The 27,016-nt window shown below is 36.5% G+C and overlaps 5 protein-coding genes and 1 long non-coding RNA gene across 16 annotated transcripts; 4 read left to right on the forward strand and 2 right to left on the reverse strand.

Annotated features, from left to right (window-relative positions):
* The first annotated feature begins 3,757 nt into the window (after positions 1-3,757).
* On the forward strand, positions 3,758-6,553 carry LOC111209632 (probable inactive receptor kinase At5g67200). The gene is made up of 2 exons (XM_022709655.2): positions 3,758-5,231; positions 5,728-6,553. The coding sequence occupies exons 1-2, from the start codon at positions 3,872-3,874 to the stop codon at positions 6,297-6,299; spliced, it is 1,932 nt and encodes a 643-aa protein (XP_022565376.1). The 5' UTR covers positions 3,758-3,871; the 3' UTR covers positions 6,300-6,553.
* A 2,750-nt stretch (positions 6,554-9,303) lies between these two features.
* LOC106366302 (ethylene-responsive transcription factor ERF010) lies at positions 9,304-10,447 on the forward strand. The gene has a single exon (XM_013805893.3). It carries the CDS (start codon positions 9,648-9,650, stop codon positions 10,185-10,187), a length of 540 nt encoding a protein of 179 aa, XP_013661347.2. The 5' UTR covers positions 9,304-9,647; the 3' UTR covers positions 10,188-10,447.
* A 1,299-nt stretch (positions 10,448-11,746) lies between these two features.
* Positions 11,747-14,243, reverse strand: LOC111209633 (OVARIAN TUMOR DOMAIN-containing deubiquitinating enzyme 7). 7 transcript variants are annotated; one of them, XR_002661073.2, is made up of 12 exons: positions 14,094-14,243; positions 13,898-14,016; positions 13,751-13,826; positions 13,529-13,678; positions 13,170-13,231; positions 13,025-13,109; positions 12,788-12,937; positions 12,478-12,705; positions 12,300-12,394; positions 12,086-12,217; positions 11,933-11,994; positions 11,747-11,829 (listed from the first exon to the last, which is right to left on the reverse strand). XR_002661073.2 is itself a non-coding variant. In XM_022709658.2 (11 exons), the coding sequence occupies exons 1-10, from the start codon at positions 14,145-14,147 to the stop codon at positions 12,115-12,117; spliced, it is 1,119 nt and encodes a 372-aa protein (XP_022565379.1). In that variant the 5' UTR covers positions 14,148-14,243; the 3' UTR covers positions 11,747-11,994; positions 12,078-12,114. The 7 variants fall into 7 exon arrangements, 5 of the variants coding, with proteins under 5 accessions (XP_022565379.1, XP_022565378.1, XP_022565377.1 ...); XR_002661072.2 differs by having other exon boundaries at positions 12,078-12,217; XM_022709658.2 differs by having other exon boundaries at positions 11,747-11,994; positions 12,078-12,217; positions 13,529-13,675.
* A 1,132-nt stretch (positions 14,244-15,375) lies between these two features.
* Positions 15,376-16,992, forward strand: LOC106364167 (protein ENHANCED PSEUDOMONAS SUSCEPTIBILITY 1-like). The gene has a single exon (XM_013803794.3). It carries the CDS (start codon positions 15,535-15,537, stop codon positions 16,891-16,893), a length of 1,359 nt encoding a protein of 452 aa, XP_013659248.2. The 5' UTR covers positions 15,376-15,534; the 3' UTR covers positions 16,894-16,992.
* An 889-nt stretch (positions 16,993-17,881) lies between these two features.
* LOC111209613 (protein RALF-like 34) lies at positions 17,882-18,598 on the reverse strand. The gene has a single exon (XM_022709625.2). The coding sequence runs from the start codon at positions 18,455-18,457 to the stop codon at positions 18,089-18,091; it is 369 nt and encodes a 122-aa protein (XP_022565346.1). The 5' UTR covers positions 18,458-18,598; the 3' UTR covers positions 17,882-18,088.
* Positions 18,599-20,107: 1,509 nt separating this feature from the next.
* Positions 20,108-22,237, forward strand: LOC111210013. Of its 5 annotated transcripts, none has more exons than XR_007328454.1 (6): positions 20,108-20,396; positions 20,490-21,263; positions 21,333-21,402; positions 21,496-21,604; positions 21,777-21,859; positions 21,984-22,237. It is a non-coding gene; the product is annotated as an uncharacterized LOC111210013 (long non-coding RNA). The 5 variants fall into 5 exon arrangements; XR_002661408.2 differs by having other exon boundaries at positions 20,110-20,396; positions 21,506-21,604; XR_002661409.2 differs by lacking the exon at positions 21,333-21,402 and having other exon boundaries at positions 21,466-21,604.
* The last annotated feature ends 4,779 nt before the right edge of the window (positions 22,238-27,016 follow it).

Consider the following 27,016-nt stretch of genomic DNA (forward strand, 5'->3'; position numbering starts at 1 on the left):
ATCATTGAAAAAAAATATTGTTATTTACTTGCATTGCTTGTACCCGACTGAAAGAGTATGTGAATGATCCGATTATTTTCTTACTAATGGGGATAATAAGACTGAGAGCACATTTTCCAGATTTTCCATTAAAGACTATACGTCTAGACAATGCAAGTGAATTCACTTCCCAAGCTTTTAATGACTATTGTATGTCCATGGGGGTAAGTGTGGAGCATTCTGTAGCACATGTCCATACTCAGAATGGCCTGGTTGAATCCTTTATAAAATGGATCCAGCTGATTGCCCGGCCACTCTTAATGAATACCAAACTCCCAGTATCAGCTTGGGGACATGCAGTACAACATGCAGCTGAGCTAATTCGCATCAGGCCATCTAGTGAGCATAAATACTCGCCATCCCAACTACTAACGGGTCATGAGCCAGATATATCCCATCTAAGAGTTTATGGATGTGCCGTCCAAGTGCCTATAACACCACCACAGAGAACAAAGATGGGACCTCAGAGGAGGATGGGAGTATATGTTGGATACGATTCCCCTTCTATTATTAAGTACCTAGAGCCAACAACAGGTGATTTGTTTAAGGCCAGGTTCGCGGATTGTCATTTTGATGAATCCCAGTATCCAGCATTAGGGGGAGATTATGGTAAGCTGGTACAAGATATAAAATGGAATCAAACATCCTTAACATGGCAGGATCCTCGGACTAGAGATCGTGATCTAGAAGTCCGGAAGATTATACATCTTCAAGAGCTAGCTAACAGATTGCCAGATTCCTTTGCTGACCCAAATAGAGTAACCAAGTCATACATACCAACTGTAAATGCACCAATAAGACTTGATGTCCGTGATGGACATAACCAGGCTGCTACTACGTCTAAACCACAATTGAAACGTGGTAGACCAGTAGGTTCCAAAGACAAAGAAGTTCAGAAAAGAAAGAGTGCAAAGAAATCCTACAAAGTGGAAACTCTAGACATGGAAAAGGAAACTCATGTACCACCAAAAGATACTTGGGACGCTAAGAATCAAGGTAATGAAGTTCCTGACAATAATGAGATCTCAATAAATTATGTCATGTCTGGAAGGAAATGGAACAGAAAACATGTCGACATGAATGATATATTTGCTTATAATGTAGCAGTCGAATTGATGGATAATAAGGATCCAGAACCCACATCTATACTAGAATGTATGCAACGACCAGATTGGTTGAAATGGAAAGAAGCCATTAATGTGGAGTTAGAATCACTGAAAAAGAGAGGAGTGTTTGGACAGATCATCCGGACACCTCACAACATAGAACCAGTGGGATACAAATGGGTTTTTTGTGAGAAAAAGAAATGAGAAAGGAGAAGTTGTGAGATATAAAGCACGACTTGTTGCACAAGGATTCTCACAAAGACCAGGAATAGATTATGAGGAAACTTATTCCCCTGTGGTGGATGCTACGACCTTAAGATTTCTAATAAGTCTGGCTGTAAGAGAAGGTCTTGATATGCGGTTAATGGATGTTGTAACTGCCTACTTATATGGTCCACTGGATAATGAGATATACATGAAAATTCCAGATGGTATTGAATTGAAAAACAAAGAGAGTTCTCGAGAACAACATTGTATCAGATTCAACAAGTCTCTTTATGGATTAAAGCAATCAGGTCGAATGTGGTACAATAGACTGTCCGAATATCTCCTGAAAGAAGGATACAAAAACGACCAGATCTGCCCATGCATATTCATAAAGAAGTTCAATAAGGGTTTTGTAATCATTGCAGTATATGTAGATGATTTAAATATCCTAGGAACCTCTGGAAAAATTTCTCAAACTGTTGAATATCTCAAGAAAGAATTCGAGATGAAAGATCTTGGAAAAACAAAGTTTTGTTTGGGATTGCAACTTGAGTATATGAAAGATGGAATTCGTGTGCATCAAAAGGCATATACAGAAAAAGTACTCAAAAGATTTAATATGGACCAGTCTCACCCATTGACTAGCCCCATGGTCGTGAGAAGTCTTGGTCCGGACACTGACCCATTTGGTCCGAAGAAGAAAAATGAGGAAGTCCTTGGTCCCGAAGTGTCTTATCTCAGTGCCATAGGAGCTCTGATGTATTTAGCTGGCCACACACGACCAGACATCAGCTTTACTGTGAACTTACTTTCTAGGTTCAGCTCCTGTCCGACCCAAAGGCACTGGAACGGGATTAAACATATACTTCGTTACCTACAAGGAACGAAAGACTTGGGTCTTATGTTTACTGACAAATCTAAGGAAGATTTAGTTGGTTTTGCTGATGCAGGTTATCTCTCTGATCCACATTATGCTAGATCTCAGACTGGTTATGTTTTTACACACGGTGGGACAGCTATATCCTGGCGGTCCATGAAGCAGACCATGGCAGCCACATCCTCTAACCACGCAGAAATATTAGCCATGCATGAAGCCAGCCGTGAGAGTGTATGGATGAGATCCATGACACAGCATATTCGTACCACTTGTGGTATGATCAAAGGAAAGGATCCACCGACCATCCTATACGAGGATAACACATCATGCATCGCACAGCTTAAGGATGGATACATTAAAGGAGATAGGACGAAACATATTCTTCCTAAGTTCTTCTTTACACACGAGCTTCAGAAGGCAGGAGAGGTCCAAATATTGCAAGTCCGTTCGAGTGAGAATTCAGCCGACCTCTTCACCAAGTCACTACCAACCTCAACGTTCAAGAAGCTCATATGGAAGATAGGCATGCGTCGACTGAAGGATCTTCGGTGATGCATTCATCAGGGGGAGTTCATGTGTTGTACTCTTTTTCCTGTCTTGTTTTCCCTTTTACCACATTGGGTTTTGGGTTTGTCAAGAGAGGTTTTAATGAGGCAACATCCAAAGCATGAATGAACCTTGACCGGATGTGTCGATCAAAGGGGAGTGTTATAAACCATTTAGTGATCGACCCATTTATCAGCCCGTGTAGCAAGACGGGCCAAGCCCATCCGCAGGATCATACTGGCGCATATCTACTCTTGTGTTTATCTACATTATAGTTAGTGTTTATCTTACGTATTGCTAGTCATTATCTAGTTAAGGATAAGTACGATCTCATGTCGATCCAGTACTTAGACCGTTATTACTATATGTATATAAAAACCAGTTGGTCGACCTAATAATACACACAAGTTCCCCTCTTCATTCACAACAATAATGTCAAATTGTCACTTGTTTATTTTTAGAAGTTACGTCATTAATTTACTTGTTTTGTAAAGACAAAAGAAAAAAACAAAGGACCACACACCAGCTTCGTTATGAGTTTACTCGTTTCCTGACGGACAGATCAATCAGCAAACTCCACAACCACGGGCCATCTCGCGCTCTCAGTAATGGCTCAAGACTCTAATATGGGCGCAGTAACGTTTAGTTTTTAAATGATAATCCCAAAATTTTCTCACTAACATTTATAAGGACTTTCAAAGTTTTTACACCTACGCAATACATGGAATGAGCAAAGTTGCACGTTAAGCTATATTGTAGATTGTTGGTGTTGACTTTTAACAAAAAAAATACTTTTAACTTATAGAAGTATAAATTAATCAATTCTTATGATACAAAACAAAAATGTTACATTACCTTAAAAATTCACCACAAGCGCGTGATCCACTTCACTGGCCCAAAATCACTCCTAGTCCAAGCGTACATACAGTTGCTTTCCATTTTTTAAATATTCATTTTCTTTGTTTGTTGCTTTGTTAAAAGAATGATTCTATTTTATTTGTTTGTGCAACTACTGTGTAGAAAGGATCCAAAACCAACTGTAGTATGTGAATTGAATTTTAGTCACAATGCAAAAAAATAAAACACACACACCAAAATGTCACTGAGATTTCTTCTCCTCTTCCTCTTTCTCCTCCATGTCTCCCCCGCATTTTCATCACCGGAGCCGAACTACTTCAACTCCCTACTTCCTTCCGACGCAGTTGCGTTACTCTCTTTCAAATCCACCGCCGATCTCGACAACAAGCTCTTGTACTCCCTCACAGAGCGTTACGACTACTGCCAATGGCGCGGAGTCAAATGCGCACAAGGCCGTATCGTTCGCCTCGTTCTCTCCGGCGTCGGCCTCCGTGGATACTTCTCCTCCGCAACTCTTACCCGTCTCGACCAGCTCCGAGTTCTGAGCCTCGATAACAACTCCCTCTTTGGCCCCGTTCCTGATCTCTCCCCCCTCGTTAACTTAAAATCTCTCTTCCTTAGCCGGAACGAGTTCACCGGAGCTTTCCCTCCTTCGATTCTCTCCCTCCACCGGTTAATGATTCTCTCTCTTTCCTATAACAACTTAACCGGTCAGATTCCGTATGAGATAACCGCTCTTAACCGGTTAACTTCCTTGAATCTCGAGTTTAACCGCTTTAACGGCACACTCCCGTCGCTTAACCAGCCGTTTCTAACGTCGTTCAACGTTTCCGTTAACAATCTAACCGGAGTAATCCCTGATACTCTAACGCGATTCGACGCGTCTGCGTTTAGGTCTAACCCTGAGCTCTGCGGAGAGATCATCAACAGAGCTTGTCCTTCACGCTCGCCGTTCTCCGAGTCAGATAACAAGAACGGTGGAGATGTGGTTACCTCGCCGGTGGTTTCGAGGAAGAAAAGTAAAGAGAATGGGCTAGTTCTGGGCTTCACCGTTGGTCTAGCGTCGCTTATCGTCCTTGGTCTCTGCCTCGTCGTCTTCTCTCTAGTGATGAAGAAAACAAACGATGGTGAGGTTTACGAACCAAGTCAGAAAGGAGAAGCGTCTTCTTCCTCGCAACAACACCAACAGAATCAATCTCTACGAACAGGAACAGTTCGTATTTCGAATTCGAATTCAAATGAAAAGGAAGAAGATAAGCTTCGAATCCCAAACAGTGGTAATCTGATTTTCTGCGGAGGAGAATCGAGTTATACTCTAGAGCAGCTAATGAGAGCTTACGCGGAGCTTCTGGGAAGAGGATCGGTAGGGATAACGTACAAGGCGGTGTTTGATAATCAGCTCATCGTGACGGTTAAGAGACTAGACGCGGCCAAAACGGCGGTGACAAGCGAAGAAGCGTTGGAGAATCACATGGAGGTTGTTGGTGGATTAAGACACACGAATCTCGTTCCGATTAGAGCTTACTTTCAATCAAACGGAGAGAGGCTCATCGTCTACGATTACCAACCTAATGGTAGCCTCTTCAATCTCATTCACGGTAAATTTTCAATCTTCTTCTTCTTCTTCTTCAAAATTTGAGGTTTGGTTTAATTTAATTAATCACCGTTTAGTTAAAAACAATGTGGTTAATTTGCGTTGGTCTTAGTCATGAGGTGACATTTGTTTTGAGGTAGTGGTAGACTATACTATAGAATGACCCACTCTTATGCCGACCACACAGCGACGATCGCGGGGTTTTACTTTCGTAATAATTTACATAAAAAAGTTTTTGTTATTTTGCTCCTCTTTTTTTCCTGGAATTTTCATTGAATTACTTGCCACTAGTGGAATAAGACAGAAACCTGGTGGAACTCTGTGCTGTGTTTGCACGTGAAAAATCTCCTCTTTTGCCATAACCATTACCTTGCGTTAGTGCTTTATAATGAGTTCTTCCTGTTGCTAACCCATTTATGTTTTATATATGCTTCTTGGTCTAATATAATTGGACCCATGTATAGCACCAAAGGAGACTAACTAATCTCAGTATTTTTCAGGTTCAAGATCCTCAAGAGCAAGGCCACTACATTGGACATCATGTCTGAAGATTGCAGAGGATGTAGCTCAAGGCTTGTACTACATTCACCAAACATCATCAGCATTAGTCCATGGAAACCTTAAATCAACGAACATCCTCCTCGGACATGACTTCGAAGCTTGTTTAACAGATTACTGCCTCAGCGTCTTGATAGACTCTTCTTCTTCTTCTTTAGTTTCACCTGATGATGCTGACACTTCCTGTTACAAAGCCCCTGAGATCAGAAAATCATCTCGTAGACCCACTTCCAAATGCGATGTCTACTCCTTTGGTGTCTTGATCTTTGAGCTTTTGACTGGTAAGAACGCATCTAGGCATCCGTTTATGGCGCCTCATGAAATGCTTGCATGGGTTAGAGCAATGAGAGAAGAAGAGGAAGGTGCTGAGGATAGTAGGCTTGGTATGATGACTGAAACAGCTTGTCTTTGCCGTGTGACATCGCCGGAGCAAAGACCAACGATGAGGCAAGTGATTAAGATGATTCAGGGAATTAAAGAGAGTGTTATGGCTGAAGAAGTGTCTAACTTGTAGGCTTCCCTCCGACTACTTTTCTCAGTGGAGGAGCTGAATTTAGAAGGAATAATAATACAAGGGCGTAAAATGTAATTGTCTTAGGATGTGGGGTCGGAATCGTAATAGCTTTGAAATTTAGAGAACGAAACTCAAAGAAATTTGTTTTTTTTTCTTCGTTTTTTCGTGGATGATGACTGTGGGTTTAGGTTCCCCCACCTGTCAAGATATTTATGGTCCATTTCCAAAATGAGAAAGGCCCAATTTTGCAAGTATTCAGCGACTCTAAAGGTGTCGTTAAATATTGGGCAATGTGTTGTTTAGGCTACTCGAAATCAGCACTTGAAGCGGAAGGTGATTTCAGCATTACTACTATATGTAGTACTTGGGCATTGTTGGCACTTGGCAGCAGTACAATGTACTACTTTTTTTGGGTCACAAGAAGATCATTTTTGAATGTGACTGTGATGTGTAGATTAGAAGTCTACTTACGCTGGATGGTGATTTCAGCATTACTACTATATGTAGTGACATCAAACGATGGTGTGGTCAGGTTGAAAGTTTTCACTATCGTCATGTTCATCGAGAAGAGAATGCTGTTGCGCATGAACTAGCAAAGCGAGTCACAACGGCTCAGCCTTTTACTTCTTTATCTTGTTTCATTCCATATTGGTTAACCAATGTGATTTGTAATGTTACATTTATCAATTCTAATAAATGTTAATTTGTGGGGGAAAAAACAACATGATATTTTAAAAAGAACATGTAACAAAGTGGTCCATTTTCTAGGAAATGAATTGATTTCTCAGCTTTTCAGTGGTAATTGGCGCCATGTTCACGTGCCAGCTGGGTCACAGCTTAAAGTTTCATTGTTAAATCGTATTTTTCATACGAATACTACTTCCCTTGTGAAATTATTTGTTTTTTGTAGATCTTGATATTTTAGTTATAAACCAAAGTCGTGGGAACAATCCAAATATCACTAGACTTGGTGTCCTACATATTTTTCTATAACAGTTCCACTATTATTAGGCTATTCAGAAAAATATTTTGCGTGTAAGGATTCCCAAATAAGCATCAAATTATTATGAAAGGAACGTAAATTATTAAATAAAAAATCCTTAATGTATTGTAATTAAATAAAATATCCTTAATGTATTGTAATTGTTTTTTAATGCATTGTAATTGCTACTTGTCCTGTTGTCCATGTAATACAAAACAATCATTTTATACTATCGGAATAATTATAATATGTACACTGATGCTTATATATATTATATTAAGGATTAAGGACCATCGAACGGAAAACTGAAGGAAAAAGTTTTCATTTCTAAAATGTCTATTTGGAAAATTATGACCTGCAAGAATATTATTGAAATCGTGAAGAAAACAAGCCAAGAGAGCAACAACATCGTATTGTATATTAAAAAAATCATATAATATGGTTGAACTTATTAGTTGAAGATTATAGTTTTTTATTTACTTATTTTTGAAGATTATAGTTAAATCACGTATACTTGACAAAAAAAAAGTTAAATCACGTATACGCTGTGGATAATCCATAAGAATAAAGATCATTATCTAAATAAAATTTAAAATGAAGAAAATACAACTCGACGCTCCTGAAAATAACATCAAACAATTATTAGAAGATCGGTTCTTTCGGGACCGACATATTGCTATTATAATCAGTCTCCCACCTGCTGCGTATGATAATTCAAAATTTACCAATTAATGTATGTATGTATGTTATGTTATTATGTTATTGATCATATTATTGATTTGTTGTTGTCATTCTTTTCAAACAAAAATATTATTTGTAACTGTGCTTCTTAAATTATATAATTAGCATTACTATGTATACGTGGGTTCCAAATACAAGGAAACTAAAATAATCCCGAGACTAACCCTGGGAGTAAAAAAATACGAGAGAAAAAAAAGAACAAAACTGAAAATTACGGAGGCATAAAAGGGACAAAATGGACAATACACAAAATACGTGACGTAATTTGATTACAGATAAAGTCAATAATATCTAAAGGTATAGAGATATATTCTTCAATAGCTCAAGTGGTAAAGCAGAGTATTAATGCAGAGGAGGCGGAGAGTTCCCATTATATATCATTTTGAGTTTCAAAAAAAAAAAAAAAATCTAAAGGTATAGAGTCACCGACCACCGACCTACCTTTCTTCCTCCACTATCTTATACCACACCGTATACCGTATAGAAAATGGGATACATTCATACATATGCCTCGCCGTTTGTAGAATATTTTTCACCATATGCTATTTTCTTATTACAACATCTGTATTCTCATGTTTTATATGCAACATTGTATACACCTGATATAAGATTTTAGTTGATAATCGGAAAGGTAAGCCGTATTGGTCATGATTATGTCTACATAGCTTCTGATGTCTATCCGGACAGGATGTCAAGGTATCTTTCGTATAAATTTATCAGAATCTAATAAAAATATTTAGTATACAGACAGAAATATTATGTTAGTTATTCGTACCAGGGTGCATTCGTATTTCGTAGACAAAAATATCATAGTAGAAGAGTTTCAGCGTGGGGATGGATGGTAAAATATTTAGAGAAATTTTTCAGGACAATTTTTTTTAGTTTTTATAAAAAAAATAACCAAAATAAATTTTCTTACAAGATAAAAATATATATTTTTTTAAATGTATTTTTATTCTATAATTAACTAATCTACACTTAGAATTTAGAGTTAAGGGGTGAGATTTTGAAAATAGAATTTCAAATTTTTTAAAAATAAATATTAAAATTTTTAAAATAAAAATAAACTATTTTAGTCATTTTCTGTAGTGAAAAGTATTTTTGTGGCAAAATAAATATTAAAATTTTCAAAATAAAAATAATTATCAGAGAAAATTGCTCAAATATTTATTAGAGAAGAGACGAATAATAATTATATTGATATGCGCATGTCATCTCCACCACCTATTCTCCCGCCTATCCTCTTATAAAGTTTCTGCTCCATAAAAAAACAATTAACACAGAAGATACAGCTTTCATCATCGCCCCATATTCATTTATTTATTTATTTTATATTTTTGAGCTGATATTATAACTACAAAACGAATCCACGACCACCAAGACAAGTTTATCTGCTAAATCCAACTAAACACAACTATCTTCTCTCTTTACTTTTTTTTCTTTTGTCGGTGAATTTGGAATTTTCTCACCGCCATATCACCATAATAACACCTGCAACCTCCCCCTCTCTCTCTCTATCTCTCTCCGACATATTTATTCTCTATCATCTTCAGCAAATCGGTCAAATTCTCAAAACCCACCTCAAAAGTCTCTCTCTTTGGAGGGTTTACGAATTAAGATCCTCCATGGACGGCGGCGGAGTAGCTGACGTGGCAGTCGCCATGACGACGAGGAAGAGAGAGAGACCTTACAAGGGCATAAGGATGAGGAAGTGGGGAAAATGGGTTGCGGAGATTCGAGAGCCTAACAAGCGGACAAGGCTATGGCTTGGCTCTTACTCCACTCCCGAGGCGGCGGCGCGAGCTTACGACACGGCGGTTTTCTACCTCAGAGGACCAACGGCGAGGCTCAACTTCCCTGAGTTTCTTACCGGAGAGAAATTCTCCGAGGAGGACATGTCGGGTGATACGATTAGGAAAAAAGCGACGGAGGTCGGTGCTCAGGTAGACGCTTTGGGCACGGCGGTGCTAAATAGCCGCCACCGTGTGTTTGGTCAGAACGGAGAGAGTGATGATAGTGATAAGAATTTTCATCGGAGTTATCGAAACGGTGAGTCAGAAGAAGATGATAAGAGTTTGAAGAGTGGCGGCTGGTTATTGGAACGGGTTGACTTGAATAAGGTACCCGACCCGGAAAACTCCGATGACGACTGGGAAAGCAAATAAAAAATTTAAAATATATTTTGGAGCGGTGGCTGCTGCTAACGCACGCCTCGGCCTACCTCTGCGGAAATCAGTAGCACCGGTTATGTTTTTTTTTTTTGCATTATCTACAAATTTTAGTTTTTTCAGTTATTAGTTTCTGCATATTTTTGTCTTTTATTACGACGGTGCGGTTTATGGAATTTTAGGCTATTGCTTTAACAATGCAAAATGTATATTATCACTCATTAATAATTAATGAAAGTCGCCTTATTGTTAAATTATACTATAGCAATTCTCTTCTCGCAAGATATCTTCAACTCATTTCTATTTTTATCTCTATATTTTCTTTTAAAATAGAAAAACTCTATTATAGAGATGAAAATGTTCTAATGTATGTATCTACAATAAAATATAGAGATATGTTATTTTTACTTCTAAATATAAAGGCAAAAAAATATTTTTTCTCTATATTTTTCTCTAAAATAGAGGAACTCTATTATAGAAACGTATATTAAAGCATTTTTACTTCTATAATCTATAATAGAGATCTCTATTTTAGAAAAAATTATAGACTCGCACAACATCGGAGATTCTCAAAATAACACAAGTTGAAAACAAGAAGACCTTTTCCTAATGTATTTGTTAATATTTTTGTATACAAGTGATTCATAAAGTATAGTGGTGTTTTTTTCCTGAATAATCCGGAGGTAATCCGGACCTTAGATCCAACTAACCTTCATAGACTGGGGTGATACCAAGATATGGCGTAACCTATCTTTTCAACGGAAATTGAACTAAAAATACAATAGAATCGAACGCTAAAACACTAGCTCAATGCACTGTGTATAACGGTGCTTTCTTAGATGCCAACTCTTTTGTTATAGTGAAGTGTAGGGGATTGTTAGAAGGATTAAATCGAAAGGATGGGATGTCAAGTTGAATAATAAAAACGGGACAAAGTGTGACCTACATGCTTATCATATAAAAGCAACTTGACATGCTCTATCTCTATTAATTACGTCCGGATTTTTTGTTTCTGTTAATTTATAGTCATTTATATACATACGCGATGCATATATGGATAAGATTTTGGGTCGACGGGGACTTGGGTGTGTTTTGTCTTTTGTCTTCTGCGGCATTTCTCTTTGTTCTGTGGGCACCATTTAGATTTTTTATGCTGTCTTTTTCAAGTTATATTATTATAAATAATTATCATTGCTGCTTTATTTTTGAGATATAGTATGTTTTAAACAAATTTGCTTTATCTTGTATATATCGGAGTTTTGAAAATTTCCTTAACCATACGTCATATTCATATATATTCAGGGGCCAATGAAAAGTATGTCGTATTAGTATGTATTCTCGTATATGTATTGTATTTTTCATTTTCTTTTCATACTTCCTATTCAGATCGTGCTAGGAGTCTTATTTATGCCAACGCTTCTTGGGGAAAAAATACATTGACATTTCTCGCATCGTTTATATTAGTACGTCTATTATTTATGTTTGTTATATATATTAATTGTTATTATAAAACATGATGGAAATAAGAAAGCGACCAAAATCAGGAAGCGTACAGCTTTCAGTTCACAAAAAGTAAATAAATAAACTTTTTAGAAATTGGGTTATTTCAATAGCTATCTTCTATGTATGCATATATGTTCTGCAAGAGTTTTTATTCTTTCGGTAAATTAATCATGCAACAAAAGCTAAACCCGAGAGTAAAATCATCCTTAGAATCAAAAATTCATAAATAATCCCCATACCTCTGAGCAAAGCTGTTATGTCAAATATTCAATCCATCCTTAGAAGATCATCTTCTTTCCCCCTGAAGAAGAGAATAATCATACGGGAATTACTAGGTGAAAAACCAAAATTACTCTTCTTTCTTTAGTGAAAAAAGTTAATCACCTTTATACTTGTGTATGTGTGTGAGAGTGAGACTTCATTATATACAAAGAGCACCCACATCTGGCGCATTTGTTTCAACTTCATTCGATGTTCCTCTCCTTAGATTCTTTCTCCCCTTCTTTGACTCCATTGTTTGGCTCCTGTTACATTCAGTTATGAAGAAATATATATCTTTAGTTATGTCTTGCGAGTGTTTTTATACGACTGAATCAAGAAACTTACACTAACAGTTTAACAGATGATCTCCCAGTTCCTGTTCCGCAGCAGGACTTGTATTTCTTCTTAGAACCACATGGACATGCTTTATTCCTTGGGATCTTTTACAGTTTTACGCAAAGTTACTTACAAATATCAATATTTTCAAATCAGTTATTCTCATGGTTTAAGCAAGCAGATGAACCTTCTCATCAGTCTGTAAGCTGCACTTGGCAAGGACTGTCTCTATGTTACTGCAGCTAGATGACTCCTCCTCATTGCTTTCCATTGCACTGTCACTCGCTTCCTTCCGACTAGTGATATCTGCTGCAGAAGCAGTTTCTGAATCATTTTCAGTCAAAGACTCCATTCCTCTCTCTGCTATCAGAAACTCTATCGCAGCATCCACATCACCATTTACTTGTACTAGAACCTAAAAGGCAGTGCGGTTCCAGATAAGAGAGCACTAATAATCATATCCTTTTCACAAATTAACCAAGCAATCGGCTTATCACCTGTTCAACTTTCTCAGCATTGTCACAACAACTACCCGACATGACTACTTTAACAGCCCCAGCATCCACATCACACTTATCACTTCTGGTTTTCGACTTGCTCTCCGTGGCTTTCGCTTGTTTAGATGCTGCTGATACTTTAGCATCAGCCTTTCACAAAAGCTGGAATCTATTAGAACAGTGCAACCAAAGCATCTAAACCCATAAACACACCGAGATAAAAGCTTAGCGTAAAACCTCTATCACAACAGGCCTAGCTGGTCCTCCACAAGCATCTTCCTTGGAACGCACACTATTATAGTGTTCCCCATCGTGGTAAGACCTAAACAAGGGAGTAAATTTAACCATCTCCATCCTCCATCAAACAGAATCAAGAACTTACAGATGGATCATGCGGGTTCTCGAATCTTCAAAGTTGCGTATATACCAACGGGGTGACATACTCTGCAAACAAATAGAAGAATCATCAACCATAAGGGCATGATTAACCCCGGTCTTTTAGTCGGAGTTCTTAACTCATTTTACACTTTTCGGCTAAGAGACGGCGCTTTTATACTTTATTTAAGTGACGGTTTTTAGCTTTTCGTAGATTTTTTAAGTGACGGTTTTTAGCTTTTCTTAGTTAAAATCTAAGAAAAACTAAGAACTGTCTCTTAGCCGAAACTAGGGTTAATCATCGTCTGAGTATGATTCTCATCTCACATAGCAAATAGAGAGAATAACAATCATTATTATTATTACCCTGTGGATACATATGTTACTACGAGTGACAAGAGAAGCTGCTTGCAACTCCATATTCCCAGCCCAAGTCCCATCGTCGTCCATGGTTTTACAGTAATCCTCAAAAGGAACATCGTCTTCGATAAAAGGCTCAAACATTTCACGATTCTTCTGTAAAAAATTCCATTAGCCATATAATACATTTACAGGATCGCCTAAGAATCTAATGGTGGGACACTTTACCACTATGTACTGTACAACCATGCTACGGTACTTGCTGTGTTCATCCTCGTTGCCTTCTAATTGATCGGCGAGTGACCTGCGAAGACGAATTCAATCTAATTTCGTCTTCAAACATAATCGAAGAGACGATGAATAGCAGAGACGGACCTGAAGAAGCAATTACCGTCTGCAGTGACTTGGATGATCTTAAGCCCCAAGGCGTCAAGCTGAGCACGGAACTGAGAGAGATCACAATCATTTCCTTCCTTCTTCTTCTTCTTCTCCACCTAATCAATCCAATCACCAATTACATACCTCCGGATCCAAAACAGTAGCAGAAGAAGAGCTCGGAGGAGAGACGCACCTGACGCGGTTGTTTCTTAGGCTTAGATGATTTTTGCTGCTTAGCTTTTGCCATTTTAGTTTTCGTTTCTTCTTCTCAGTCGGATAGCTGCGGCGGCGTGATAACACTAACTATTCGTCGCCGTCGAACAAAACAATACTTGGGCCAAAAGAGTTCATAACAAAAATGGTCCATTGGCCCAATAAGCTTCAAAAATCTAGCTCGGCCCTTCTTAAAATATTATTATGGAGAAAATTATTTCATCATGTACCATCTAATCCAATGGTGTTACAACACCCTCCTTCATAAGAATCTTAGTTTGAATTTCTCAACTAAAATAATATTATTCTTCTGCTTGGGGCTGGCCAAAAAACCTGGATCCGAATAACCAAACCGAATCCGATCCAAAAAAATAGTACCAAACCCGAACCGAAATTGATTACATATACAAACGGGTTCAAAATTTTGGTATCTAAAGAACCAAACCCTAACCCGATCCGAACCGAAGTATCTCGGGTATCCGAATGTAACCGAAATAGATTTATATACCTAAATATATTACTTATTTTTAAATTTAATATAGATTAAAAACATCCAAAATATATAAGATACTTTAAAGTTGTCTAAAATACTTGAAAATATACATAAATAGTCAAAAGTAAATGTCTAAAATAGCTAAAATATATTCAAAACACCAAAATGCTTGAAATATCTATTGATTTTCTATCCAAATATTTAAATCAGACCAATTTATATGTTATTTTTAGGTATTTGGCCATATATTATACAAATTTATATGTAATATATTATTTTGATTTATAGATTTTGAGAAATTTTAAGCATATAATGAATATTAAAATTTTAAAAATAATTTAAATGGATTATCCGAACCCGAACCGACATTTAGAAACACCCGAATGAGACTGAAATCTTTAAACCCGAAACTCCGAAACCCGATTAGATCCAAACCGAATCCGAATGGATATCCGAACCGAACCCGAATGGGTATCTGTTCGGGTACCCGAACGCCCACCCCTATTTTTACTATAAATCAATATATAACATATTTAAATAATATTTGTGAAATGATACATGTATCTTAAATATTTGATGAATATCTTAAAAATTAGATATTTATCTTATCTTTTTTTTTGAATCAAAATATTCAAATGAAGTATATTCGGTGATAATAATCTTATTGATGAGAGAATACCGAAGGTAATGATCGATCGAGCATTCGAATGTGTGCATTCTAATATAAGTTCTATAATCATGTAAAAACACGTCGAAATTAAATAAAAATAATTAAAGTAAACGCAACTTGTCTGTGCATGTACTCTCAACATCCTTGGTTTAATAATTTTATTTGCGACCATGTGTACATACATGTGCATAGATTCAGAAAAGGATCCCTCAAAAACTACGTCTAACAAAAAGAAGAAGAAGAAGAAGAGAGTAAGAGATGGAAGATTTGGTGGCGAAGTCAACGAGCATTGTGCGTCCCAGAAACATTGCTAACCAATCAATATCAGATCGTGTGAAGAAGATCAATCTGACTCCATGGGATCTCTTGCGTCTTAGTTTTTGTTATCCTCAAAGAGGTCTCTTCTTTCACAAACCTGACGATTTAGATATTGATACAATCATCTCAAAGCTAAAAACTTCACTCTCTATTGCTCTCCATCACTTTTACCCTTTGGCTGGTCGTCTTGTCAAAGAAGTCAACGAAGAGGATAACACTGTCTCCTATTTCATCAGCAGCTGCGATGATGGTTCCGGTTCGGGTGGTGTGAAGTTTGTTCACGCTGCAGCTAAAACAATACCGGTCAGTGATCTGGTTAAGTCCGGTTTTGTCGATGGATTGCTCGGTTCTTTCTTCTTCCCTGCGACTGGAATCAAGAACTATCAAGGTGTGTCAAACCCTTTACTTATGGTCCAAGTAACAGAATTAAAAGATGGGATTTTCATCAGCTGTGGCTATAATCATACCGTTGCTGATGGCAAATCGATCTGGAAATTCATCAATGCATGGTCAGAGATTTGCTCCAAGGGTTCTGGATCTGTCCCCATGGATCTTTACCTCAAAGGTTGGTTTCTTGATCGTATCGAATATCCAATCCGAATCTCAGATCCTGAAACAGAACAGCCTAGTAACGGTGCTTCAACAACATCAAATATGTTACAAGAGATTGTATTTCGTCTTACAAAGGTGAATGTGCTAAAACTGAAAGCTAAAGCTAACGATGAAGCTGTGTCCAACGAAGATGGAGAGATCTCTTCGTTTCAGGCGGTTTTAGGACATATATGGCGTTCAAAGGTCAAACACGGTGGCATGAGCCGAGAAGAAGAAACACATTGTAGAGTACCAATAGACATGAGACAGAGGCTAAACCCAAAGCTAAAAGAAGACTGTTTCGGGAACTTGGTTCATACCGGAGTAGTAACCGTGAAAGTTGGGGAGATGCTGGACCATGGTTTAGGCTGGTTGGCTCAGAAGGTAAGCAAAGTGGTTAGGTCACAAACCGATGAAAATGTTAAAGCATTTGGAGAGAATTGGGTCAAGAATGTTGAGATACCGGTTTCGATTTGCGCCACTCTGCTTGTTACTAGCTGTCCCCGGTTTAATGTGTATGGAAACGATTTTGGTTGGGGTAAACCGATCGGTTTACGTTCTGGACCGCCACATAGCAATGGGAAACTAGTGGTTGTCCAAGGGGTGGAAGAAGGAGGTCTTGAATTTCAAGCTTGTTTCCCTTGTCAAGTAGTTGTAAAACTATTGTGTGATGCTGAGTTTCTGGAGTATGTGGACATTGCTTCATGATTTATGTCAGAGGTTTACACGATCGATGTGTTTTTTTTTTGTCTTTCGATTTTACACAGTCTCTGTGTATTATGAAAACTAATATTTTGTTTGAACGTTTTTATTCAATATACTTACTAAACAAAATAACATATTAGTTTTTTTTTTTTTTGAACACAAAATAACATATTAGATTGTTGACCAATCTTGTTCTTCTTACAAAAATCCATTGAACACCAAACTTACAAATTATAGAAAAGAAAAAGCATTAGTTTATTATTCAATTATAATTTTATAATTAAAATTAATTATTTATTTTATATAAAGTAGGTCTTATAGATTTACTTATACAATTTTTAAAAATCAGTAAGTTTTTTATTATGCATAAATTTTAATAAGTTATTTTGTTGGATTTAAATATTAATTTTTATAACGTAGAAAACTAATAATTTCTCAATTAACCATTCAACTAATACTCCCTCCGTTTTTTAATATAAGTCGTTGTAGAGAATTTTTTATGTTCCAAATTATATGACGTTTTCGGTTTTCTATATAAAATTTTTTAACACTTAATGTTATATAACCAATGATAATATACTTTATATTTTATTATTGGTTGATTTGTGGTTAGATAAATAATTAATGATGTTTTTGTTTAGAAAATATAAAAAATTAATAATTTCTTAATGTGTGTACAGTTCTAAAACGAGTTAAATTAAAAAAACGGAGGAAATAGCTTTTAGCTTTAGCAACATTTATTTAATTAGAATGTATGAAAATAAATATTTTATTTTAGAATCTGCAGGGTGAGGACAGTAGTTGTTTATCATATTTTTTTTTTATCAAATCATATCTTTATACATTACGTTTGATATATATGCATGTATCTTTCTTAATTACAAGATATATTCTATGAAAATTTGGAAAACATCATCAGTCTCAGATAGAAGTAGAACTAGACACCGTGTGATTCCCTGTGTTAAGTTCATAAACTGTAGAAACAAAACAATTTAAAACCACCGACAAAATAAATAACAATTACCAAAAAAGTTGAATACATATAGAGAATATATCACTCGAATAATAATAATACTGCGGCTTAATTAATTTAAACAAACGTAACTGATCACGGTTTACTACACAATACATCGAAATCGAACGAGAACTACAAACAGAGTCCGTGATTGGAAAATTACGAGAATGCCCTTGGTTTCTTCTATCTCCGGCACCGAGTGATGGAGGAGCAGCCTCGGCTGTAAGGATGCACCGGACCTCTAGCTCTGAAGCAGTTGTGAGTGTAGTACGATCTTCCAGATCTGGGAGGACACGGTACTCTGTTCGCCGACAATGCACCGTAAGAGATGTAGTATCTCCTCCTCTTCCAGTACAATGACCGTCGATCCGCGACATCTTCAAAGCTTTCTCCTCCGTCGATGTCGAATGCGTCGCCGTGAGAGATCGGCCAGTCGAATCCGTCGCCTAGAAGAATCATGGATGGATTCTGGGGGAGAGATTCAGATCTCTGGAGTGAAATGAAGAGAAGGGAGAGAGTGATGAATAGAGTAAGAGACGGAGCTGCTGCCATGGTGATGGTGGAGGCGAAAACGAAGAAGAAGAAGAGGAAAGTTAATAATAATAGAAGGAGAGAGTAGTAATTAGCAGAAAGTCACATGCGAAGAGGTGGATTGGGTTTTGATTAATGCGCCATTTATGGACCTCCTCGAGCTTCGTGAGGGTTTTATGGGTGTAGGGGAATTAGTTAAGAGATGTGAGATTAGTTGTGAACCGTTGGATCATCGTTCTTATTTATGAGAGATTAATGGGTTGGGCTTTCTTTATGATTTACCTGGTATAACAACATTTGTAAGCTATTCCTCCGTATAATGGGCTTTCTTTATGATTTACAGTGTGACATTAGGGCTAATTTTTTTTTTTGTGGACTACTGTAATATATTTTTCTGAAAAGAGAACTAGAGTCGACAAGAACTCAATTCTTGTAATGAACGTTTAGATTTAGTAAATAAGAATACACTAGATTAACATCCGCTCTTTGTGCAGGATAAACATTTTATATGCAAACTATATTTATATATTATTATTTATTTTATGTTTTCTATATGAAGTAATAAAATAATAAATATATATTTAAATATTGAGAAATAGATAATATTACGTATATAATTAAATTGACATGCGCATATAAATCAAACAATCTCTCTTGTTTATTAACGATCATTTTTGTGGTAAATAAATAAAAAATTAATTTTATTCATTCTGTTCCTACATTATGTATTATATAATTAAATTTAAATGATATTAACATAGATATAAAATATTTTTTTAGTAGAGCTGTTTATTAAATGAAGTTTTTAATCATATGGTTTTATGATTGTTGTCATCTTACAACAAAAATTTAAACCATTAATAAACTTTTTAATTTGAGATGTCTAATAGTTTTAGTATTTTATAATCATTTTTAATTGAATGCTAATTTTAAAATTAAAATATTAGTTAAGTTCGCAATATTTTTTCAATGAAAATATCAATATATAGTTTGTATTTTATATGATATGTAGTTTAATTAAATGATATATATATATATATATTAATGTAAACACTTATTAAATAAAACTTCTTACTCATGTGGTTTATAACTATTTATATATTATTATAACAAAAAATTTAAACCATTGGTAACAATAATTTGTTTGAGACTTTTAACAGTTTAGTAATCTATACTCGTTTTATAAATTTCAAAATACAATATATACGAAAAAATCTAATTTTTTTTTTAAGGTTAATGCAATTGTGTAATTTATTTTAATAACAAAGATTTAAACAAAAATGATTGAGTGTATACAAATTGTTAGCAAATCTTTGTTATTGAAAATCATTAATTGTTATATATATTTTTTAATAACATAAGGTAATTCCGTAACTTTTATTCAAGCAAAGAATGAAGAATAACGTTTAATACTAATAAATGATTTTATGATCAGTTTAATGAAAACTATAGTTCATATTTAGATGAACCAACTTATTTTTTTAAAGATTCTCGAAAATCATTCTCATGATGATACATGTCATCAATACAATACTAAAAGGGGAGTATAAGTCATGGGGAGGGTGTCCACATGAGATTAAAAAATCAGCCAATCAGACTTTTTTTTTGACATGTCAGCAAGGCTCTGGTAATGTTGGGCTTGCGTTTTCTTTAGCCCAAATGTTGAATCTGAATGGCCACTCAGACATTAATTAATCTAAGATCAAACGAAAGGGCATGTGTCTGAATCGGAGAGAGAGAGGAGTACGGTTCGAGTTCTTGGATTTGTTGAGGATTGTGTATGTGGTAACTTTTTTCCGAGGAGGTTTATTATCGTCGGCGTCTTGATCTTTGCCGGAGATACCTTAGACGTTATCACTTCCAGATCTGCTCTCATGATCCTCTTCACGGCTTCTTTTGTTCGTCGCTTCCCTTCGAAATTGTTATCGTTATTGTTGTTCCTCATGGACGCTTCTCCACGGTTCGTTCCTCCTCCTCCTCTCTCCGGTTGCTCCTGTTTGTCTGAATGAAAATAAATAAATTAGGTTTTTTTATTGTTCTATATTTATTCTAGATCGTGAACTGCTCAATCACAAGAAAACAAAGAGGATGAGGGAGAAGAAACCCAGAAAAATAATGGAGGAGAGAGAAGGAGAACGAAAGCTGATTTTCTTTTCCTAATTTTTCTATCTTCTTGGCTCTTCGTTCTCAGTCTCTCTTCCATTTCCGTTTGCTCTTCCTCTTCTTTGTTTCCGATATGAGTTATTCAATGACCTCAACTGAGTTTTCCTTTTCCGTGTCCTTAGGTTTTCCTAGACGACCACCGTCTCTTGAAAGTCCAGCCGGTAACACCTCTGAGCGACTTCAATTGATACAGTTACCGCTGTAAATCATTGCACTGAATCGGAGCTCTCGCTACTTAGTCTTCAATTCTATATCAACGTGTGTGGTGTGGAGCCCGGCGGAGCTGCTTCAAAACGGCTGAAGCTTTGGAAGCGAGCACAGATCTGGTTTCTTCCTCTTCACGATTTTGCTAGAGGACGGTGAGGACGAAGTGGTGGTTTTTAGATCTGTTTCGAGCGGAAGCGGTGGAGGTCGTGATGAGCAGCTTCGGGTATAGATCGGCATGGAGGGAAACACGGCGAGTCAAGATTGGCCAGTGGAGATCGCTTGCCCCGGCGAGATCCACAGCTCCAGCAAGGTCCACAGAGAAATCAGAAACAGAACTAAAGCTGATACAAAAAAACATTCGTTATGACAACAATGATGATAATTAAGTTATGGGATCCACATTCGTCTTTTACTCGAGCATCCTCTTTGAGAAACGCCAAATGAAAGACTGTGAAAGGTATGTCTTGGCTTTGTCATCTAGGCATTTAGTGTTAGTTTATTTTGTGATAACGAGATTTTTTGTTAGGATCATCTATACAATGTACACACATGTTGGTGACTAAGTTTGCAACATCTTAGAAACAATGAAATAGCCGGTGAGGAGATTCGTTTATGAAAATTTGATTCTCACTTGATGTATATGTTCCCTATGATTATAGATAAATAAGCGACATTAATGAGCTCTAAAGTATCTTATAGATTTCCAGTGGAAAAAGGTTGAAGAACCAAAAGAGTTCACACTTGAGCTGTTCTTTGAGGCTTAATGCACTGAAGAACAATGAGATTGCCGGTTTGGAGGTTCGTTATTAGGATATGTTTTTAAAGAAAATGTTACTCTCTTTCTAGATGGATTTCCAATGCTTATACTAAATATAAGCAAGATGAATGAGCTCGCAAGTATCTCAAAGATATCAAATTGAATAGGTTTAAAGAACCAAAAAGATTCACGTTTGATCTTTTCTTTGATTAGAACCCTTACTACCATAACACTGTCTTCACCAAGACATCTCACATGATTGATAAAGATAAGCTTATCCTCGAGATGGCCATTGGGTATGATCTTTTCCTCTTACGATGTATTTATTGTTTTTATTTCTTGAGGCCAAGTGTTATTGATCCATACCTATTGTATCTCATATGATATATGTAAAAAACCGATTGGCTACTTATAAAACAGGTCCAGGAGTAACAAGAGAAGCTGGAGTATGATGAAAGGAAGCCAAAAGTGAGAAGAAAAGGAGAGGAGAGATTCATCACGAGTATGTTGTATATATACCCTATGTGTCTCAGTTTTTTCACCAGACCAATAGTGTAAGAATTTATTGTCACTCGTGATGATGGCCAATAGATAAAAGAAAATAATGACCACTCCAACAAGAGGTCGTATTTTTTTTTTTTTTCACTCGTGATATAAATATAAAGTTTTGGCCTTTTGGTGTGGTAGTTTGCTTAAGAGTAGTTTGGTTTTCGTCTAATTTTTCATTTATAACAGGTTCTCATAAATCTGTTTGGAGGACAATAGCATTTCGTTGGTTTGGCCAATTTCAACTAAACTTTTTCTCTATAATAAAATGATTCAGTTTGGAATGAAAACCTTTTAGTTATCTGCTTATCTAAATCACGTTACCCATTTTTCTACGTAATAATCTAGCAAGAGAATTTTTTTTGGTCAAACAAATGAAAAAGATATTTATATCAAACCAAGATTGCATACTATATAAATTAAGTTAGACTGGTAAATTTGATTATGAAAAAAATTAGTTACCACTACAAGAAAACAGGGGGATTCTGATGGCCGAAATCGTCGGAAATTCGTCGGAATCGGTCTATTCCGACGAATTTCCGACGAACCCGTCCGTCGGTATCGTTTCGTCGGAAAAAAAAAATTCGTCGGAATTTCGTCAGAAATTCCGACGACTTTCTGACGAATACCGAGAAACATCATTCTGACGAACTTCCGACGATATTACGATGCGGCTACACGAGACCAGAGTTCATCGGAAAACTACAATTCCGACGAACGTGGTTCCTCGGTTTATTCCGACGAACTTTGGGCGTCGGAATTTACCGACGGACATCGGTCGTCGGAATATACCGACGAACCACGTTCGTCGGTATATTCCGACGGAAATGAGTTTGTCGGTAAATTCCGACGGATATATGTCCGTCGGTATATTCCGACGACCGTTGTCCGTCGGTATATACCCTTTTTTTTTTACAAATTAATTTTGCATTTTTATATATTTTTTGATATTAATAAATTTAAAAAATTGGAAATTTAAAACTAATAATATTATAAAATTTAAATTCATAAAAACCGAAATAGGAAAAAAACATTCATAAAGTTTAAAATTCATACAAACCGAAATAGAAAAAAAAAACATTCCGAAAGTTTTATAAAGCCGAAATAAACTAAGATGAACTCGAAGACATCAAACGATCTAGCTTCTGCATAATCTCGGTGTTGAACTTCTTCTGGGATGCCAACTCAGCAAGGATAGTGGCATTCTCCGAACGGATAGTGGCATTCTCCGAAAGGATAGTGGTGTTCTGCTCCTCCAATGCCCCAATCCGTTCATCTTTGTCATGTAGCTCCTCGAGAATCATGGGATCGGCATACGGAGCTTGCGAAGAAGATGCCGGATACGAAGAAGCACGACGGGCCAACCCAACTAAACGGCCTCCTTTCCTTTTAGGAACCGCCTACAAAAATATTTAAAGTAAGTAAATATGGACAAGTAAGTAATCGACATTATAAAAAAAATATATTAATAAAAAAAATTACCTTTTCAACCATCTCATTTATTTGCAATAGAGACAGGTTGGTTGAAGCTCCCGTGGAGTCGCCGTCATCAGAGAGAGGCTGAGATTGAGAAACTATCTCAGCTTCCACCAAATCAACTACACCTCTGATCACGGGGTCCTGAATTTGACCCGTCGTCTTGTTAGTGTGAGCCACCTTAATGAGTTGGAGACGATCAACGGGATTACCGTCATTTGCTTCGATCTAAAAAAACCGCCATTATTAGCCAAAAAATATATAAAATATTTATTTAAAAAATATAAAGATAAATAATAATAAAAAACTTACAAGTTCATCCTCCTTAGTAGACATGGAGCAAGCGCCGAGGTTGTGCACATACATACCTTTCCCGCCACGATCGCTCTTCCGGTTCCTGGAGTTCCTAGAAGACGTCTCTGCAGTGTCTTCCCTCTCCCAATGAGCTATCAACTGCTCCCACACCCCCCCGTTGATGAACCGTGGCTTCTTGTTCTTCTGCCAAACTGTCTTCCACGCGTTTATCTGCTTTGTGTAAGAGTCCATGGCCTTTTCGTTGAATTTCTTACGGACTGTTTCCGTAAGATCGGAGTGCCAGTTGAACTCTTGCTACAAAACAAACACAATTTAATAAGTAAATATATGTAAAAAAATGTAAAAACTTAAAAAAAATGAAGGGTTACTATACCGCAAACTGACGAAACCACAACTCTCGTTCGTCGGAAGGGATCACACTCCACTTTGGATATCCAAAACGGAGCATGGAGTACATCATCTGGTTGATGCTCCGGCTAATGCCATTTTTCGACTTGGTGAACCTTTAAAAAAAAATACAAGTTAGCAAGTTAATTAAAGCAAAAAATATAACGGTACAAATAAAAAAAATACTAACCAAGTGCTATGGCCTCGTCGTGGGTTGAGTTGGAGAAACGGGAGATGCTCTCGACCTGGTTGTTGAACCAATAGATGAACCGGCATGACCCCCGGATCCTGTTGAGCAGCAGCGTGAGGGGCAGCGTGAGGGGCAGCGTGAGGGGCAGAGGGAGCTGGAGCGGGAATATATGCGGGAACCGAGTCATGAGACGATACCGATGCACGGGAACCGCTCACCGAACTACGTCGAAGACGGGCTGCGGGGCGGGCTTCATCCTCGGCCCTAAAAAAAAAAAATTAACCCATCAAACATATTTTCATTTATATATTTACAAAAGGTTTTATAAACGTTTTAAAAAAAACTATTAAACCTTTTATATATATATATATATATATGTATACAAAATTATAAAAAATTTATAAATATAGAAAAATGTTGTTAAAAATTTATAAATGAAGAAAAATGTTGTTAAATATTTATATTTTAAAAAAAAAATGTTGTTAAATATTTATTAGTGGAAACTTAAAAAAAAATATAAAAAATTTTAAAATTTTAAAATTTTTACTATACATGATTTACATATATATATATATGTATACAAAATTATAAAAAATTTATAAATATAGAAAAATGTTGTTAAAATTTATAAATGAAGAAAAATGGTGTTAAATATTTATATTTTTTTCAAAAAATCGTTTTTAAAAATCAAAAAACGTTTTTAAAAATAAAAAAAAAAATGTTTTAAAAAATCAAAAAACGTTTTTAAAAATCAAAAAATGTTCCAAAAAAAACTAAAACAACAATCCTAACTTATATATCCTAAACTATCCATTCAATCCTAAAATGTTCAATCAAACAACCTAAAATCCGAGATCAACTTCCAAAACCCTAAACAATTGAAAAAAAAAGGTTTGGGATGATTCTTACATGATTTGGGGTTTGGGGAAGAGATAGGAGGGTGAGGAGAGGATTCGCCGGTGAAGAGAGGCCGGAATCGCCGGAGAGTCGCCGAAATCGCCGAAATCGCCGGAGAGTTTTGAGAGAGAGAGAGGCCGCGGAGATAACGAAGAAGAAAGGAGAAGGGTTTTTATTTCCGTGGATTCCGACGGACACGGGTTCGTCGGTATTCCGTCGGTATATTTAAAATATACCAAATGCCGATTCGCGAAAATTTTCAAGCGGTTTGGTTCTCCCGGGCTAATTGAAATTCCGACGGAACGTGTCCGTCAGTATTTTCCGACGGACACATTCCGTCGGTATATTCCGACGGAATTCCGACGACTTAGTGTTTAGGGTGTTCTTTTCAAGTTTCTAAATGCAAAATCCAAACCTTTGATAATATATATAGTATTTGCATAAAGATTTAACAATAAAAATGTTTTATAACACGATTTTACACAACAATATTTTTTGTAGTGTAAGCTTATATAAATATGATTGTATAAGTACATAATGTTAAGATGAGATGTTATGAAAACAATGATATGCATACATAAATATTTTAATGAGTTGTTATATTTGAACGGTTGCGATCTAATACTATACTAAACACTTATTATGTGTTATTTTCATAGTTTTGGCATCTAAATTTATAGATTTTTATGATTGAAACTTTATAGAAAAACATGTCGTCGGTATTTCGTCGGAAAATACGACGACATTCCGACGAACTCGACAAGTTCGTCGGAATGTCGTCGGTATTTTCCGACGAAATACCGACGACCTTTCCAATTTTCAATGAAACCCGTTGTCGTCGCTATGTCGTCGGTATATTGCGAGGGATTTCCGACGGACCATTAAAAAAAAAAAAAAAAAAAAAACTAATCAGAATCTTCTGAATCTTCATCAAACTCCCCAACCTCGGCTTCCGGCTCTGAATGTACGACAGCATCATGTCCAAACACAGTCAAATTCTCAACGAGTTGAACATTTTCCAAATCTTCAACTGCCTGGGCGTTGCTGGTAGACTCTGGTTGCAATGGTTCATCATCATCAGAAGTTCCATCCACTCGTCCTCTTGGGTTGATTTGCGTTACAGTAACCCATGGATCGTCTCTGTACGTCACCCGAGGGTAACTGATGTAGCACACCTATACATATCAATTATACAAAGTATTAGTTCAATATATAACATTAATTAATTATATTGGTAAAAAATTATGAATATATTGACATACCTGATCAGCTTGCGAACCAAGAATGAAGGGATCATAATATTGAAGTTTCCGCCGCGAATGAACTGATGTAACACCAAACGCATCAATCTTCACTCCTCTATCTGGGGTGGTGTCATACCAATCACAATAGAATACTACACAACGCAATCCAACCATTCCAGGAAATTGGATTTCCAATATTTCTTTTATGTTGCCGTAGTAGACATCGTCACCAGAAGAAGATGAAACACCAGCATCATATGTTGTCTTAGAATGACCTTTCCTTGTGAATGCATATCCTCGCGTACAAAATTTAGGATATGATTTGACCACATAGTTTGGTCCCTGCACAAATTCGCGTATCCAATCATCGAACACAAGACCTCTGGCCAAACCATCAT

The sequence above is a fragment of the Brassica napus genome, chromosome C9 (assembly GCF_020379485.1).
Source record: "Brassica napus cultivar Da-Ae chromosome C9, Da-Ae, whole genome shotgun sequence".
Taxonomy (NCBI): Eukaryota; Viridiplantae; Streptophyta; class Magnoliopsida; order Brassicales; family Brassicaceae; genus Brassica; species Brassica napus.

Bases quoted from the DNA above. Each gene is read 5' to 3' on its own strand.
- LOC111209633 (XM_022709657.2), bottom strand. From the start codon at position 14,147: ATGGCAAAAGCTAAGCAGCAAAAATCATCTAAGCCTAAGAAACAACCG. The intron at 14,017-14,093 runs GTGCGTCTCTCC...TGGATTGATTAG, and splicing joins CTAAGAAACAACCGCGTCAG to GTGGAGAAGAAGAAGAAGAA. The intron at 12,218-12,299 runs GTAAGTTTCTTG...TGAATGTAACAG, and splicing joins TCATCTGTTAAACTGTTAGT to GAGCCAAACAATGGAGTCAA.
- LOC106364167 (XM_013803794.3), top strand. From the start codon at position 15,535: ATGGAAGATTTGGTGGCGAAGTCAACGAGCATTGTGCGTCCCAGAAAC.
- LOC106366302 (XM_013805893.3), top strand. From the start codon at position 9,648: ATGGACGGCGGCGGAGTAGCTGACGTGGCAGTCGCCATGACGACGAGG.
- LOC111209632 (XM_022709655.2), top strand. From the start codon at position 3,872: ATGTCACTGAGATTTCTTCTCCTCTTCCTCTTTCTCCTCCATGTCTCC. The intron at 5,232-5,727 runs GTAAATTTTCAA...AGTATTTTTCAG, and splicing joins CCTCTTCAATCTCATTCACG to GTTCAAGATCCTCAAGAGCA.
- LOC111209613 (XM_022709625.2), bottom strand. From the start codon at position 18,457: ATGGCAGCAGCTCCGTCTCTTACTCTATTCATCACTCTCTCCCTTCTC.